Raw genomic sequence first — 17,133 nt, 5'->3', positions numbered from 1 at the left:
CCCCGCCCCTCCCCCTACGAGGCTTAGGTGAGAAAGTTTGGACAACGGCAAAACTACCCAGTCGAAAGAATGGTAAGTTTAAAAAACGATGAAAATGTTTATTCGGTAGAGATTACTGAATTTCCTGTAAAGAGACAATACTAATAAATAGGCTCCAATCGGCTCCAGACCGCCTAGGCTAGGCCTAGGCTAGGCTAGGCCTAGAGAGTGAGAACCTAGCTAGTAATAGGCCTAGGCTAGTGGGTTCACCGACTAGTACCATGCCTACTACCTAGGCTAGGCCTAATAGTATTTAAAGACACCTTCCCTACGTTTTTTAGATCTAATTTAAGATCACAAACTATATTTAATGTAATTGTAAAAATAATACTATAGGCCTATGCCATATAATATGGTCCTATTGCGATAACTTTTTTCGTCTTTAAATGGTTAAAATTAATGTTAAAAAATGTGAAAAATAAGTCGATTCTAATAATAATTATAGCGGCCTGCTATAAATCCCAAAATGCATTGTGCGCGGATTGATATTTTTGTTTTTCTTCTGTAATTCACCCACTTTTCGACTGATCATGAGGCCAAAACAAATGGAAGACTCCTAACTTTTTAGCGAAAATACCGGGTTTTCCCCAATTTGTATCAACGGAGTCTGGCAAAATTAGAAATACAATTAATGCAGCAACTATACAACGTCAGGCTAGGTATGTAGCTAGCGTACGATGTTCGTACGTTACCGATGTTTACCAGCTAGGCCTACAAAACTAAGCCTAGCTAGGCTAGGCCTAAAGACCGTCCACGAGAGGTCAGTCGCCGCGAGCTACTTAGGTACTGTAGTGCATTGTTTCTCACTTTTTATCATAATTTACCATAAAACGTTTTTGTGTTACTGTGGTGATCAGCCAAGTGTAAAAAAAATAACATATACCTGGCCTAGGCTACATATAGTAACTAAGCGTTTTTAGGGAATTTGTTAATTAAAAAATCATACCTTCTGCTTAAAATCCATCAAAAAATGTTTGTCACCACCGTTTTTCCGCTGTGTAGTCTTTCAATCATAGTTATGTAGGCCAATCTTTTAAGAACATTTTACAGTTAATTTTTATTAGTTTTAATTATTTATTAATTTTTTATTCAATTTGAGGAGAAAGTGCTCAAGAATTTTGATGTTGGTAATCAACAATACTACCTTTTAGCAGGACAAGATGGCAAGAGTGAAAATGAGAATGGAATTTCACTGACCTTGACTGATGGAAACAGTGCCTGGAAAGGACATTGTAAGACATTTTCTGTTAAGTTGTAATTAAGATTAGTTTAGAGGAGTGTATACACGCACTATTAGACGCACACTACTACACCCTAGTATATCAAAGCAAAGTGTAAACGTCCTTTATCCGAAAAGACTGAACTATGGCCTGAGGAGTGCTTTGAACCTGTGTCACTATTATGGCTACAGTAGGTCTTGCAGTGCCCAGTCGTAACCGCTTGTCAACTCACACTTGAGATTAAGATTCTAGAGAGAAATAAACAGGAGTCAAAGTTGTAGAATATGGGATTAAATTCTGTACCAGAAAAATATTGAAGTATAAAAATGAAATCAATTTCTAAAGCAATTGATACATTCTGATTGTGTTTTTTTTTTACAGTGTCTCAAAATGACATAAAGACCCTGTCTGAAGAAGTTAAGATGGATTTGGCTGATTTTACAGCACAAACACGGAGTGCTTTGTTTCAAAGGGAAGCCAAACAAATAGCATTTCAGTATGATGTATGTATTTAATATCAGTCAATTCTCCTATGGGATGGCATTTATCAATCTTATATCAATATAGTTAAGCAGTACTTAAAAAACTTAAGCTTAGCTTTATTTACCAGACCAGTCTTTTTTATCATAAGGAACACATTTTGTCATCAAAGTTAAGCATAGATTCCAACTGTCTTGATTTTGGCTAGATTGTCCTGCTTTTTGATGTTATATTCCGCCCAATACTGAATTATCAGGCATTTAAAAATATTTTATCATTGAAAGTTATAAATCACTGCACCAACTTCATGTGAACCTTCTTCAGCTTATGCAATTTAATTAACAATTTTCATGTCACAAATATCTGTATGTCTGCCTATATGGTGCGATAATGCATGTGCTGTATAATGTTATAATTGCACTTATAATAGCTTTTCTTCTCTTTAGGTTAAAGATAGTGGTTTGGATAAATTATTTTCTTGGAAAAAAGTGATGGCAGGTGGAATAAAGGTATTTATTAACATCATATTTTTGTTGTTTTAATGCTTCCATAGGTCTGTTCGCACTTTATAATTACACATGTAATGGTCATGTGTGGCTTCCCCTGGGTATACAATTTGAGATAAAACTGCTGTTTAAAACCTACCTCAATAGCTGAATAATCACAAGATAAGGAGCAGTTTGACCATACAGTTGGTAAAATGATGAATGAAAATTGAAATATAAGTGTATATAAGTTGCTGGGTAAATTTTTCGTTTACTTGTGTAAATTCCAAACGATTTATCTGAATAGTCCCAAGAGTAATTTAGGTAATTGAGTTTACAATAGGAACAAAACCCTAGACTCTTTATTTATCAGTCTCTCTATTGTAGCAATTCAATGAAGGAAAAACCTCACATAGACTTCCCATCAACTTTACTGTAGTTTACTAACAACTAAAATTATTATTTTTAGTACCAACTTGGTTCAATCAAACTTACAGCTGTTGATGATATGATCTCTCCTTTATTTATCAGTCTCTCTATTGTAGCAATTCAATGAAGAAAAAACCTCCCATAGACTTTTTAAATCAACTGTCTGTAGTTTACTAACGACTAAAATTATTATATTATTTTTAGTACCAACTTGGTTCAATCAAGCTTACAGCTGTTGATGATACATGCACAGCCACCCAGGAGGTGTACACTTTTGCTATTAGTCAAATGAAAATTCTGCAAGACAGTATACGTACGTTAGAAAAAGAAAACGATCGTTTGTCTAGAGAAAGGAGAAAAGCAGTGCAGTTACTTGAACATTGTTCAACAGCTAAGATAGATTTAGAAAATGACCTGTACTCTAAAGTAAGTTTAAATTTGTTTTGTAATTTTACTGTTTTTTGTGTACTGGGCCCTCTGGGAGAACAGTTTTTTTGTGTTGAAGAGTGTAAAGAACAAATAAATAAATAACAGAAGTAAAATGAGGACCAGAATATTTACCTTTTATAATTAAATAAATAATATATTGTCACCCTGAAAAAATATTTTTTTTGTTGACTATGCCACTTTGATGTCAAATATTGTTATTTACTTTTTTGTTAAACTGTTTATTCTGTCTTTTTGTAAGTAATATCATTATTTGTGTTCGTTTTTTCTATAGTATAGAATAACTTCATTAAAACTGCAAAATGGCCTATTCAAAGTCTGATTTATAAATCTTTATTTTTCATGATTTATGGGGACAATACATCTTTAAATATTTTGATAAGGGCCTGGAGCTTTTGATTTCAGGACAGACAAAGAGTTGTTAATGTAACATATCTATCAACACAACATAATGTTTAAACATGCTAAACATGTAACATAAAAAGTCCCACACTGCTTTTGTTTGATCTTTTGTTTAATTTAATTTCTCCTTTAAATTGAAAGATCCTTAGTATGACAGGAAAGGGGAAAAAAAACATTTATCATATTCAATATATCTTAAAATGTCTATTAATGCCATTGTTTTTAGTTTGTTAAAAGTACTTCAATACAGAGTTCACTTGAATTTTTCTAAAAGACTTTTTGTTTTCTTTTTAGTTTCAAGTTATCGTGAATGACAAGAAAGCTAAAATAAGACAGCTGCAAGATGACTGTAAGTCACTGATCGCCGTTGTTTCAGGGTATTTTATAGGCGGATAGTCCTGAAAGCATTCACATCTCTGTTCTGTTTCACAGAACAGCAAATGTTTGCTATTCAAAACATTCACATCTGTTGCTTGATAACCTATGACCTTGCATAAATACAAGTTTTAAATGAGACTAGGTTATGATTGGTCAAATGTGTCTGGATCTCTTTTCCACGACCATTTTCATTGGTGTTTAGTTTTCATGGCTTGCAGTGAATTTTATTAGAAGTAATGACGGGCCTTAAAAATAAGCAGAATTAAAAATGTTTTCTGTAATATAATTGTATTAAATGTAATCTAAAATATTTCATACTAATGACCTCTTTTGTTTGAAAGTTCAATATATTGGGGGTTTTTTTCAATGGAAAATCACATCTAATTATTATTATTAGGGTTTTCAGTCAAAAACTGTTCTCCAAGAGTGCCCCAGTGTCTGTGGGTGTGTACTACTAGTACACGGGTAACCCCCGTACTCGTTTCGAAAGATGTACTAGGTTCTTTAAAGTGCACATGAGATAGATGTGTAAACTGGACCGAGAAGACTCAAAAACATTTAACATTTAAATATTCAAATTTCATAAATTTTATATATCCGTACTATAACAACAAAATTAATTTGTTGATTACAAACAAACATGGAGTGTTCATATTAAGATATTTTATTACAGTGAAGGACTCTGAAAATAAAAGAGAGAGAAATCAACAACAGAAGAAGGATCAAACCACAATGGAGGTAGATAGTAGTGATCATGAAGACAAAGATGAAGAAGAAATTAGCACAGACGATGAATTTAGATTAAGGGTATGTTTTAACAAAAAAGTCCTATTTTGCACTTAAATTTTGAGCCCTTAAAAAATCAAACGACTCATTTAAAATGATGGTGCATGTGTAGTTACTAATTGAATAAGTAGTGTATATCGTTATTATAAGAGACAAAGAGTTTGTTGTACAAAATTCAGCTATTATTAAGCTCTGTCTACACTATCAAACTTGATCAAATGTGATGTGCCCATATACAGTATGGACACAATGATGTCATATCACTACCATATTTGGCCATATCACTGGTGTATCAAACTGACTGAATGGTCCTGGGAAGGTTTAAAACTACATTTGAAAACCTCCCTGAGGCAGGTATCTTTAAGCTTGGTCGAACTAAAATGCAACACGACGTAGGCACAATGTAAGTGAGTTGGACAGTGACATTCAAGCGACAGTTTGGATGATCCATCATGTCGTTTGCGTCCTTGCATTGCATCCTAGTGCATTGCATCCCAAGCTTTACTAGTAACAGATACTCTTAAAACGTTACATTTGCTTCCTGTTTGGCACTGCATTGTCTGTAAAATATGTATGAATGGGATGGCTCTTATATTTCTGTTCTTCCATTTTGTTTTCTTCTTTTTTCAGGATGTGGAATTAAAACAGAAGACAAAAAAGCTAAAAGTTGATATGGTGGAGAATGATTCTCTCTTGTTGGACGATGATGACGATAAACTCACTACTATCCAAAGTTCATCAAGAAGGTGAATATGTTGTCGGTTTGTTCAAAGCTAGAGTCATCGCATAATAAACAAAATCTTGTATGCATGTACACAAATATAGGAGAAGGCCCTCTAGAGAAATTAGAACATCAACCTTTTGATTTCAGACGACTGGCAACTTTGACAGTCGGTCATCGCTTGGACCCTGAAATCATCAAATCTGTGTCGAGGTGGAGTGCAAGGAAACACGTCCCAATATCCCAACATGTGCACAATGAATTAACATGACATAGTTTGTTCGACGGTGTCATTGCAAATCTCCATATGATAGTATATTTATAACCTCTCCACATTTGGCTTTTGTGACATTTCCTTTAATGTGTACAAATACTGTTTTTGCAGGAGGATACGTAAAACAGCTACAAAGAAGGTTCCAGATTCTGGAGCATCAGTAATATTACCAACAAAAACAAAGCAAACACCATCAAGGTTTGTTTTACATGTGGTTTATTTCATTCATCAGAATGTTACCATTAATATATAACAGTATGTTCACACATGAAATTTATTTAGATTAGTAAAACATATATTTGTATGTTTTTTTGACAGCAGGACTCCATCTAGTAAAGCAAAAACACCACAAACAAGAAGGACCCACAGTTCCAGATCAAACCAGTCTGATCCGGATACAGATGATCTACTTAGTGAATTATAAATAGACAGCTAGATTTTATAAGATACCACATACATACAGGAACCACAGTTCCAGATCAAACCAGTCTGATCCAAATACAGATGATCTACTAATTGTATTATAAACAGACGGCTAGATATTAGAAGATACCACACACAAGAAGGAACCGCAGTTCCAGATCAAACCAGTCTGATCCGGATACAGATGATCTACTTAGTGAATTATAAACACACAGCTAGATTTTATAAGATGCCACATACATAAAGGAACCACAGTTCCAGATCAAACCAGTCTGATCTGGATACAGGTGATCTACTACAGTAAGTGTATTATAAACAGACGGCTAGATATTAGAAGATACCACAAACAAGAAGGAACCACAATTCCAGATCAAACCAGTCTGATCCGGATACAGGCGATCTACTTAGTGAATTATAAACAGACAGATAGTAAATTTTATAAGATACAAGAAGCGAGGAGGAATCACAATTCCAGATCATACAGAATGATGATCCGAGTGAAACAGACAGCTAGTGTAGATCTTGCACAAGATACTACAAAGGATAGTTCAAATCACTCTGAAGGTTTTTTTAAAAATGATTGCAAGTTCCAGATAAAACCAGTCAGATCCAGATACAATAAATTTGGTCAGTGAATTATTGTAACTAGATATATATATATACCAAACCAGTTCAATCTGGATTGACATTGTTCATCAGTAAACCAAAGTTACCTAGTATTTGTATTTCTTTGTATCAAATAGATATTCCCTTATTCTAGTAAGACACGGATGCACTTGGAATGAATGACTCAGTTACCCAAACTCTCCCGATAATCCTGTGAGTCTCCCATCGCTGGATATTTTGTGTCCTCTTCGCTAAAATGTGAGTTTCCCAATTTTGTGGATAATCCAAAAAAATATCCTGATTTTGTATACAATTTTATTATTATTAATTTTATTATTAATTTTATAATATAAGTATATAATTCTCTAGATACTAACTAAATTCATCTGTTGTTTAATACTTTGAATTTAGTTGGCACCGCATTTTCAGTCTTTGGCGCACCTGACATACCCATGTTTACTATTATACTGCAGTTGCCGCTATCTTAACATTTTTGTGTTATAATGCCCTCTATAGTTTTGACATGCTTTCATAAACTTTCCGATATTTATTTTTCCAAGTTCTGAGGTCTGTTGTTCTCAAAAGTTGTAAATGTGTAGTATGTTAATTTTTATTTGGATATTTTTATCTGATAATGATGGAAAACAATTTAATTGGAATCCGAGAAGATTGCCAATTCATCTTTCCTGGTTTAATAATGCTTGTTTTAGGCTATGAAGGAATTGGGTCAATATTTACATCAGGCATAATAAACATTTGATATTATTAAAGATGTACTGTCCCTCAAAAACATGAAAAATAAAGATTAATAAATTGGCTTCTTTGAATAGGCCATTTTGTAGTTTTAATAAAGGTAATCACTTCCGTAGAAAAAGAAACAACAAAAAAATGTTTTCATTTATAAAAAGACAAAATAAACGGTTAAATTCATCCAAAAATCAATTGTCTGACAGACAATGTTTTGCTTTAAATTATAGTTTTTTTTTTTTTTTTTCGATCCAATTTTTGTTCAAACATTAAAATTCAACAAAAAAATTGTGAAATATTATTTTTTCAGGGGACATATATCTTTAAGTTATAGTAAGAAACTGTATAATTATGTTTTTTTCCTCCTACCTAAAACCTACCTACTGTAGGAAAATATTGATGAGTACGATGATATGACTGTCCACCCTTGCGTCACGCCTCATACATATTCATTAAGCGAGGAATAAAGATATTGAATAATTCATTGCTTTCTTCTGCGTCTACTGATGTATGATCATATGATGTCCACACTTGCGTAATGCCTCGTACATATTCATTAGGTTAGAGAAATAACGTTACCGAATAATTAATTGGTTTCTTCTGCGTCTGCTGAGGTATTATGATCCGCCTAATTATGCAATATGCAATGTTTAAATGCTATGAAGCTAACTTTGTCGGTCCTGTGACCATTACACTTCGACTAGACAACATTTACTCTTATAATTTGAACTCTTAAATGTGAAATTCTTCATATTAAAGAGAAATAACACACACATACGATTGGTAAATACTGCCACTGTAGCCTGTACGTACTCAGCCGATTATGTGCTACACTCCTCAAATCCTCCCTATGTTTTTTTAAATCCTGCCAACGGCCGCAGCTAGTTTCAATGAGGTGACCGGGAGGGATCCTATTTAATGCATATTTCTTCATTCAAATCAAGTTTGTTTTATCGAAAAAGAAAAAAACACAAGAAAAAATAGAAATTATGCAATGATAGAGGGAAACAACATTTTACGTTTAACATTACTTCGATTTTTTATTTGTTAAATGAAATATCTAAAACATTTATGAATTTTTTTTATGATTATAATTTATAGATCTACTATTAGCTAATGGTTTGTCATGCTTTTTTGTTGTTTTTGTTTAGTGGTTGGTATTTGACAAGTTCTTACTTCTTTTTCTGATCTCTGAAACATTTCTTTTTTAATGTTACCATTTAAGTTATTGTAATTAATGTATGCTGCTTTTATTTCTTGAACTGTTTCTAAATAAATGTTTTTGTTATAGTGAATATAAACAGTTAAATGTTAAGAGATGTTAACTTGTGAATCAAAGTGTTAGTACAGTATCTCTAATACATTAGCAAAACAGATGAATTTTCATTCTAATTAAATATTAACATGAACAATTACGCCTACTACTTCATCAGTGAAACTCTTCATTGGATGCATCTTGTGAAGTGATTTATCTAAATTATTAACATTTACTAGAAACGCTATGGTAGGTAATCTTTAAACAATTGAACTGTCAGATAAAAAGTACAAAGTAATTAAGTAAGAACATCTTTAAAACCCACTTTACATTGCTGTCTGGTGAAAAAATAAAAAGGGTCCTAAACATAAAACATACTGAAAAGCACGATCAAAATAAGAAAACTTCTTACAAATAGCATATACAAATAAAATAGCCGAATAATATGACACAAAAAGTATACAAAATATTGTAAAAATTAGGAAAAAAAAAATATTATTGACCGTTTGACAGTAGCCATATAGACCGAATTGTTTCTGGTAAGTGAAATTTTGTGCTGAAATATCAAAATATAAAGAAAGAACAAATTTAGAATACTGTTTGCTGCAGTCTTCTAAGGATGAATAGTCGATGAGCAGTAACCAACAGTTAGTGGCGAGCAGAAGACGCTTTTATCTAAAAAGTATTCATTTTTATTAAAATCAAGTTTTCTTTATTTATCAGAAAAACTACTATAAATACAAACTATGTTAAAAATAATGTAGGCCCAATTGAAAAAGTATGGAAACTTAAAATTGTGTCGCCAATTATTATTAACACATTATAATAAATTGTATTGAAAATGTATGCCTATATTTTCATAACTACTATGTTTAGGACAAACGTAGCTGTACTCATGTGATATATAATCTCTATCAACTTGGTACATTTAATATTGATATTTTTAAAGAAAACAATTAAATATTAACAGGAGCCAATAAGACTCCTTTCAGAAAAACAAAGATACATCTGGTGAAATTATTTATCTAAATTATTAAAACTCACTGGAAATGGAAACAAAATGTGTAGTTTTTATCAATTGCAAAGTTGAAATAAACTGAACTACTCTTAGACCTTGAACATAACTGTAATATTGACCTCATAACACCCCTTGTGATATTCAATGTTATGTTCCCATATATAGACATGATGACATCATATCACTAACATATTTGGGCATATCACTACCATATTTGGGTAAATTACACTTGCTTGTAAAGTAGTTGCTGTTTACTTGCCCCAAGTCTGTATAGTTATTGTCTTTTTCATGCTAATCCAATAGTTGGTATCTTAATTTTTGTCTCGAAAAAACAGATCAAGACTATGAGTATGAAACGCCATGTATTCAAAAATATTTTGTTTGTATTTTTCATCTTTTTACCAATATTAAGTTGAAATACAGTGTAAGAACTAAACTGATGTTTACTAGTTGAACTACCAAAAGTCAGTTTTAATGTGGCAAGTGGAGGAAAGCTCTTTTGGAGAAATTTATTGGTCATAATTAAATTAATTATTCTTTATTCATTAGAAAAACATACAATACAAAAAATACATACAAAACTACTAGCTAATTAGATAGAAACACGTAAAATAATTAATCTTTTCCTAACAATTTATTGTATGTGAAAACTTTAATAAATATACAGTATCATTGTTTTGGTAAAAAGTTATTAGCATATTACCAGGGTGGTATAATCTCTTTGACATTAATATTAATATTTTCAAATAACAATTGAATATTAAGATGAACCATTAAGACTGTCATCAGAAAACTTGTATAGGCCTACATCTGGTGAAATGATTTACCTAAATTATTAAAACTCACTAGCTCACTACTAAAAGTAATCTTTAAACAAAAACATGTTTAATTCGCAAATTGAGCTGACTCGCAGGGGTAAATTTAACTTGACTACTCGGATACACTGTAGGTTGTTTAAGATGTCTATCTTTAAACCCTTCATGCTATTGGTAGCATTGCTCTTTTCCAGCTGTTCTGGTTCTGGTTCAGGAATAATTGGTAAGATTGCTTAACTGACTTTTGCAGATTCCATAATAATATTATTTTACCATCAAACAAAATAGATAAATTTAAATAATAGAAGTTTTTATAATTTAAAGTGCTAAAATGGTAATTTTTTATACACACATTTTGTTCAAACTTTGCATTTCGCTTTTATTTTACATTTGCATTTTAATGTTACCAATACTGGTGTATTTTTTCACACATAACAAACACTTATATAACAATACTTTTTGTTTTACTGATTCTATCGTTTTTATTAATATTTCACTTGAACCCTACCTACAACTTGCTTATTCAAATGAGGAGGTTGTTAAGCCAAATGTGTGATTTGAATATAGTCTATAATATATATATGTTTCCGGTTATAATTAGATAAACAAATAACGAAACAAATATTTTATCTTAAAATTGAGACAATTAAAATATTATTGATTATTATTTTTTTGAAGTAGCATTGTTTTTATCTCAATCACGGGCCCCTGACAACCCCTGCCACAAAGCCAGGAGTTGTTTGCACTTCCCTCGTAAAACGCGCACGAATCCATAACATTTACAGTAGGTAGGATAAATTAATTAATTGGAAAATCAAGATACAGGGAGAGGCATGCGACAGATACTCGTGGCTACAGCCCTAAAATATTTTACTCCCTAGGACAATTAACGATCAATGATAAATAAACATGCATTTCTCTTACAGAAAACAAAAGAAATCCAAACAGTTTTTTATCTCTATTATAGGATAACTGAAATTTGATGAAATTAATAGTTTGACAAGTTCAATCAAATGACACCATGATCATTAAGAGCAATGATATCATGACGATACAACAATTTAATTATTATTCTTATTGGTTATGACATCATTTAAAAAATATTATTAAAAATATATTATCTGTTGCGCAGAAAGCCTGCCTGCCTTTTGCCTCCTTTAATTCTTATAAATTTCATTATAATCAGCAGCCCATGTCTAGCTTGTATTGTTACTTATCTCCATGTACCCCTACACTGAGGAAGGCGTAATGTTACCTGTAAGCTCTGTAATTTCTTTCTGGCTGTTTTACTTAACCGTTTGGATTTATCTTTTTGCTTTTTATTTGTATTTCCATTGAGATCCAGCCACTGATATCTTCAACATTACCATTTTTCAGCAATTTTCCTTTTTATCTATATTAAGTCACACATATATTGATAGACTAGTAACTGTAGTAGAAAGTATTACAACTTTTATACATTTTAATTTGTATTTGTTTTTAATATATATTTCTCCACAAACAAACGTTTTCAGCCAACTGACTGCTGATTTTGTATGCTGTATAGGCCTACTGTGATAACTAAATAAAATATGTTACTTTTTATTATTTACTCATTTTATAATATGTTTATATTTTTAACAGAAACAAGTGTATGCCCAAGACTTTGCAATTGTAAATATTTTGTCAATTATACTCGTTGTGATACATGGAATACTATCATACAGACACAACTTGTTCAGTACAATGATCATAATCCAGTAGCAACATTGTAAGTAGGCTTAATGAAGGAATTGTGCCTTGCTAGAGGCAACCACCAATCCCGTTCCCATCCTCGCTTCTGAAGAACTAACAGGGGGTTACCTTCATTTGTTTAACCCTGCTATGCTTTACCCTGCATGCTGTTTCATTTTTTGTACCCTACCATTTTGTTTACGTATTCTGTCAAAGGGGGGGAGGGGCGATGTTGGATTTCGGACACTAACTATTTGGGTCACTGCGAGTCACTGACACCCCTAGATAGCTGAAATGGTACTCTCGCACATAACATGATAAATGTCACCTCTAATTGGCCAGAAAAGACACTCTCATGCAGCATGTTACCAATGACCAAAATCATCTTACTTTTTAGTTTTTTACCCTTGCTATCCTTTGGCTTGTTTGAGAGGTTTGTAAACCCAAAATCAGTTTCTGGCCATAGACTTAGACCTAATTCATCCTGCGTACCCCGAACCCGACTACACATTGTACTATGTTTTTCCCGTGTTCTTGCGTAGGTGAAAGCAAACCTGCCTTTGTTTGCTCGACAACGTAAGTTGCCGTAGACTTTGACCAGGTTCACCGTATCCCCGCATACTATGTTTTCCTATGTTCTTGCGTTGTTGCGTGAAATCAAACTAACCGAAGCGATGTTTGCAGCACTGTAGAGTCGACTGTTCCCACTTGTGATTACTCAACACGGCACTTTCCACCGATACGTCGTTTGTTTAAATTTTGTTGATAACAAGTTGATAAAATTGCGATTTGACGATTTTTGTTTTAGTTGGGGGAAGGGACCCCTGTGACCCACCCCCTCCCCTCTCACTGGCTGCGTCCTGAATGCAAGATTTTGTACTCTGCCACTGTTTTTGTACCCTGCCATTCTATTTGAGGTACTTGGATAATAATCAAATAAGTACATTGCCAGCCAATGTATTTGCTGGTTTGACAGCATTGAAAGGACTGTAAGTGTATTGCTTTGTTTATTACAAATTTGTCTTAATTTCTTAATTAAATTACAGCTGTATTGATATTAATATCTACATTGTAGGTTTAACACAGTAAGATATTCTTATTTATTACATCATTTCATAATATGATCTTATACAAGAACTTTAAAACAAGTGTTAATTCATCCACCATGAATGAGTTATTTATTTTTTTGTCAGATATCAACAACTGTTTGGAATAATATTTTATTAACACTAAATTATAATCTCTCTCAATCAATTAATTTAAATTGTTTGCAGTAATCTAACTGAGAAAACAAATCCTTTCATAACATACTGTAGTATATTATTTTGACATGATTCAATTATATGAGTTGAAACTTATAATCATGCAGTCTAATAACGTAAACATTTTAGGCAACAGAGTGAAATAATAAAATAATGAAGTCATGAAATTTAATTTTTATTTGATTTAACTAAACAAATAAAATGTTTTTTTTCTACTTATGATAATGAAAATTATGTATTTTTTAAATCAAATGTGATATATATATATATTTATATTTCAACTGCAATTTCGAGAACAATGCTATAACTACCATAGATCCTTTTTGTCAGATATTACAAATTTATAAAGAATCTTAATCTGTAATTGTTTGAAATAATAATTTTTTAATAATAATATTTAAAATTATTTTCTCTTTTATAATTCTAATTGTAATCAATTAATTAAAATTTGTTGGAGTGAGTTTGTCTAGAAATGACATTTCTTGTAGTGATTTTGTCTGAGTTACAAATTAAAAACTATATTCTTTTAAACTAGTATATTTGACATCATTCATGTATAAGAGTTGACACTATACTATGCAGTGTAACTATAATGTAGTATTACTAATTTAAACATTAGGAAACATAAAGACAAACATAATTGATATTGTGATTACTCCATGTGCTTATTCTGTGCATTCTTTTTCTATTTGAGGTACTTGGATTATAATCAAATAAGTACATTGCCAGCCAATGCATTTGCTGGTTTGACGGCATTGGAAATACTGTAAGTGTATTGCTTTGTTTATTACAAATTTGTCTTAATTTCTTAATTAAATTACAGCTGTATTAATATTAATATCTACATTGTAGGTTTAACACAGTAAGATATTCTTATTTATTACATCATTTCATAATATGATCTTATACAAGAACTTTAAAACAAGTGTTAATTCATCCACCATGAATGAGTTATTTATTTTTTTGTCAGATATCAACAACTGTTTGGAATAATATTTTATTAACACTAAATTATAATCTCTCTCAATCAATTAATTTAAATTGTTTGCAGTAATCTAACTGAGAAAACAAATCCTTTCATAACATACTGTAGTATATTATTTTGACATGATTCAATTATATGAGTTGAAACTTATAATCATGCAGTCTAATAACGTAAACATTTTAGGCAACAGAGTGAAATAATAAAATAATGAAGTCATGAAATTTAATTTTTATTTGATCTAAATATACAAATAAAATGGTTTTTTTTTCTACTTATGATAATGAAAATTATGTATTTTTTAAATCAAATGTGATATATATATTTATCTTTCAACTGCAATTTAGAGAACAATGCTATAAATACCATAGATCCTTTTTGTCAGATATTACAAATTTATCTTAATCTGTAATTGTTTGAAATAATAGTTTTTGTAATAATAATATTTCATAATTGTAATCAATTAATTGAAATTTGTTGGAGTGAGTTTGTCTAGACATAACATTTCTTGTAGTGATTTTGTCTGAGTTACAAATTAAAAACTATATTCTATTTTAACATAGTATATTTGACATCATTCAAGTATAAGAGTTGACACTATACTATGCAGTGTAACTATAATGTAGTATTACTAATTTAAACATTAGGAAACATAAAGACAAACATAGTTGATATTGTGATTACTCTATGTGCTTATTCTGTGCATTCTTTTTCTATTTGAGGGACTTGTATCGTAATCAAATAAGTACATTGCCAGCCAATGCATTTGCTGATTTGACAGCATTGAAACACCTGTAAGTGTATTGCTTTGTTTATTACAAATTTGTCTTAATTTCTTAATTAAATTACAGCTGTAATAATATTAATATCTACATTGTAGGTTTAACACAGTAAGATATTCTTATTTATTACATCATTTCATAATATGATCTTATAACAAGAACTTTAAAAACAAGTGTTGATTCATCCACCATGAATGAGTTATTTATTTTTTTGTCAGATATCAACAACTGTTTGAAATAATATTTTATTAACAATGTTGCAAATTATACTCTCTCAAGCAATTAATTTAAATTGTTTGCAGTAATTTATCTGAGAAAAACAAAGGTTTTCATAACATACTGTAGTATATTATTTTGACATGATTCAATTATTTGAGTTGAAACTTATAATCATGCAGTCTAATAATGTAAACATTTTAGGCAACAGAGTGAAATAAGAAATATACTGTATGGATACGGGCTAAGAAAAGAAATTATAAAGAATCTTAATCTGTAATTGTTTGAAATAATAATTTTTTAATAATAATATTTAAAATTATTTTCTCTTTTATAATTCTAATTGTAATCAATTAATTAAAATTTGTTGGAGTGAGTTTGTCTAGAAATGACATTTTTTATAGTGATTTTGTCTGAATTAAAAAATAAAAACTACTGTATATTCTTTTAAACTAGTATATTTGACATCATTCAAGCATAAGAGTTGACACTATACTATGCAGTGTAACTATAATGTAGTATTACTAATTTAAACATTAGGAAACATAAAGACAAACATAGTTGATATTGTGATTACTCCATGTGCTTATTCTGTGCATTCTTTTTCTATTTGAGGTGGTTGTCTGGTAATCAAATAAGTACATTGCCAGCCAATGTATTTGCTGGTTTGGCAGCATTGGAAAGACTGTAAGTGTATTGCTTTGTTTATTACACATTTTTCTAATTTCTTAATTAAATTACAGCTATATTAATATCTACATTGTAGGTTTAACACAGTAAGATATTCTTATTTATTACATCATTTCATAATATGATCTTATAACAAGAACTTTAAAAACAAGTGTTGATTCATCCACCATGAATGAGTTATTTATTTTTTTCTCAGATATCAACAACTGTTTGAAATAATATTTTATTAACAATGTTGCAAATTATACTCTCTCAATCAATTAATTTAAATTGTTTGCAGTAATTTATCTGAGAAAACAAATCCTTTCATAACATACTGTAGTATATTATTTTGACATGATTCAATTATATGAGTTGAAACTTATAATCATGCAGTCTAATAATGTAAACATTTTAGGCAACAGAGTGAAATAATAAAATAATGACGTCATGAAATTTAATTTTTATTTGATTTAACTATACAAATAAACATTTTTTTCTACTTATGATAATGAAAATTATGTATTTTTAAAATCAAATGTGATATTTATATTTATATTTCAACTGCAATTTAGAGAACATTGCTATAAATACCATAGATCCTTTTTGTCAGATATTACAAATAAAAGAATACAAAAGAATCTTAATCTGTAATTGTTTGAAATAATGATTTTTTAATAATAATATTTAAAACTATTTTCTCTTTCATAATTGTAATCAATTAATTGAAATTTGTTGGAGTGAGTTTGTCTAGAAATATCATTTCTTGTAGTGATTTTGTCCGAGCTACAAATTAAAAACTATATTCTTTTAAACTAGTATATTTGACATCATTCAAGTATAAGAGTTGACACTATACTATGCAGTGTAACTATAATGTAGTATTACTAATTTAAACATTAGGAAACATAAAGACAAACATAATTGATATTGTGATTACTCCATGTGCTTATTCTGTGCATTCTTTTTCTATTTGAGGTTCTT

At 30.5% G+C, this 17,133-nt stretch overlaps 1 protein-coding gene across 1 annotated transcript; it reads left to right on the top strand.

Moving 5' to 3' along the window:
- The first annotated feature begins 23 nt into the window (after positions 1 to 23).
- On the top strand, positions 24 to 7,507 carry LOC144847700 (uncharacterized). Its single transcript, XM_078704190.1, has 10 exons — positions 24 to 72; positions 1,194 to 1,271; positions 1,641 to 1,762; positions 2,186 to 2,248; positions 2,858 to 3,079; positions 3,797 to 3,851; positions 4,554 to 4,687; positions 5,297 to 5,412; positions 5,773 to 5,859; positions 5,983 to 7,507. The coding sequence occupies exons 3-10, from the start codon at positions 1,682 to 1,684 to the stop codon at positions 6,083 to 6,085; spliced, it is 861 nt and encodes a 286-aa protein (XP_078560316.1). The 5' UTR covers positions 24 to 72; positions 1,194 to 1,271; positions 1,641 to 1,681; the 3' UTR covers positions 6,086 to 7,507.
- The last annotated feature ends 9,626 nt before the right edge of the window (positions 7,508 to 17,133 follow it).

The sequence above is a fragment of the Antedon bifida genome, chromosome 7 (genome assembly GCF_963402885.1).
Source record: "Antedon bifida chromosome 7, ecAntBifi1.1, whole genome shotgun sequence".
Lineage (NCBI taxonomy): Eukaryota > Metazoa > Echinodermata > Crinoidea > Comatulida > Antedonidae > Antedon > Antedon bifida.
This window is presented reverse-complemented; position numbering and strand designations above follow the sequence as displayed.

Bases quoted from the DNA above. Each gene is read 5' to 3' on its own strand.
- LOC144847700 (XM_078704190.1), top strand. From the start codon at position 1,682: ATGGATTTGGCTGATTTTACAGCACAAACACGGAGTGCTTTGTTTCAA. The intron at 3,080-3,796 runs GTAAGTTTAAAT...TTTTCTTTTTAG, and splicing joins AAAATGACCTGTACTCTAAA to TTTCAAGTTATCGTGAATGA. The intron at 5,860-5,982 runs GTTTGTTTTACA...TTTTGACAGCAG, and splicing joins ACAAAGCAAACACCATCAAG to GACTCCATCTAGTAAAGCAA.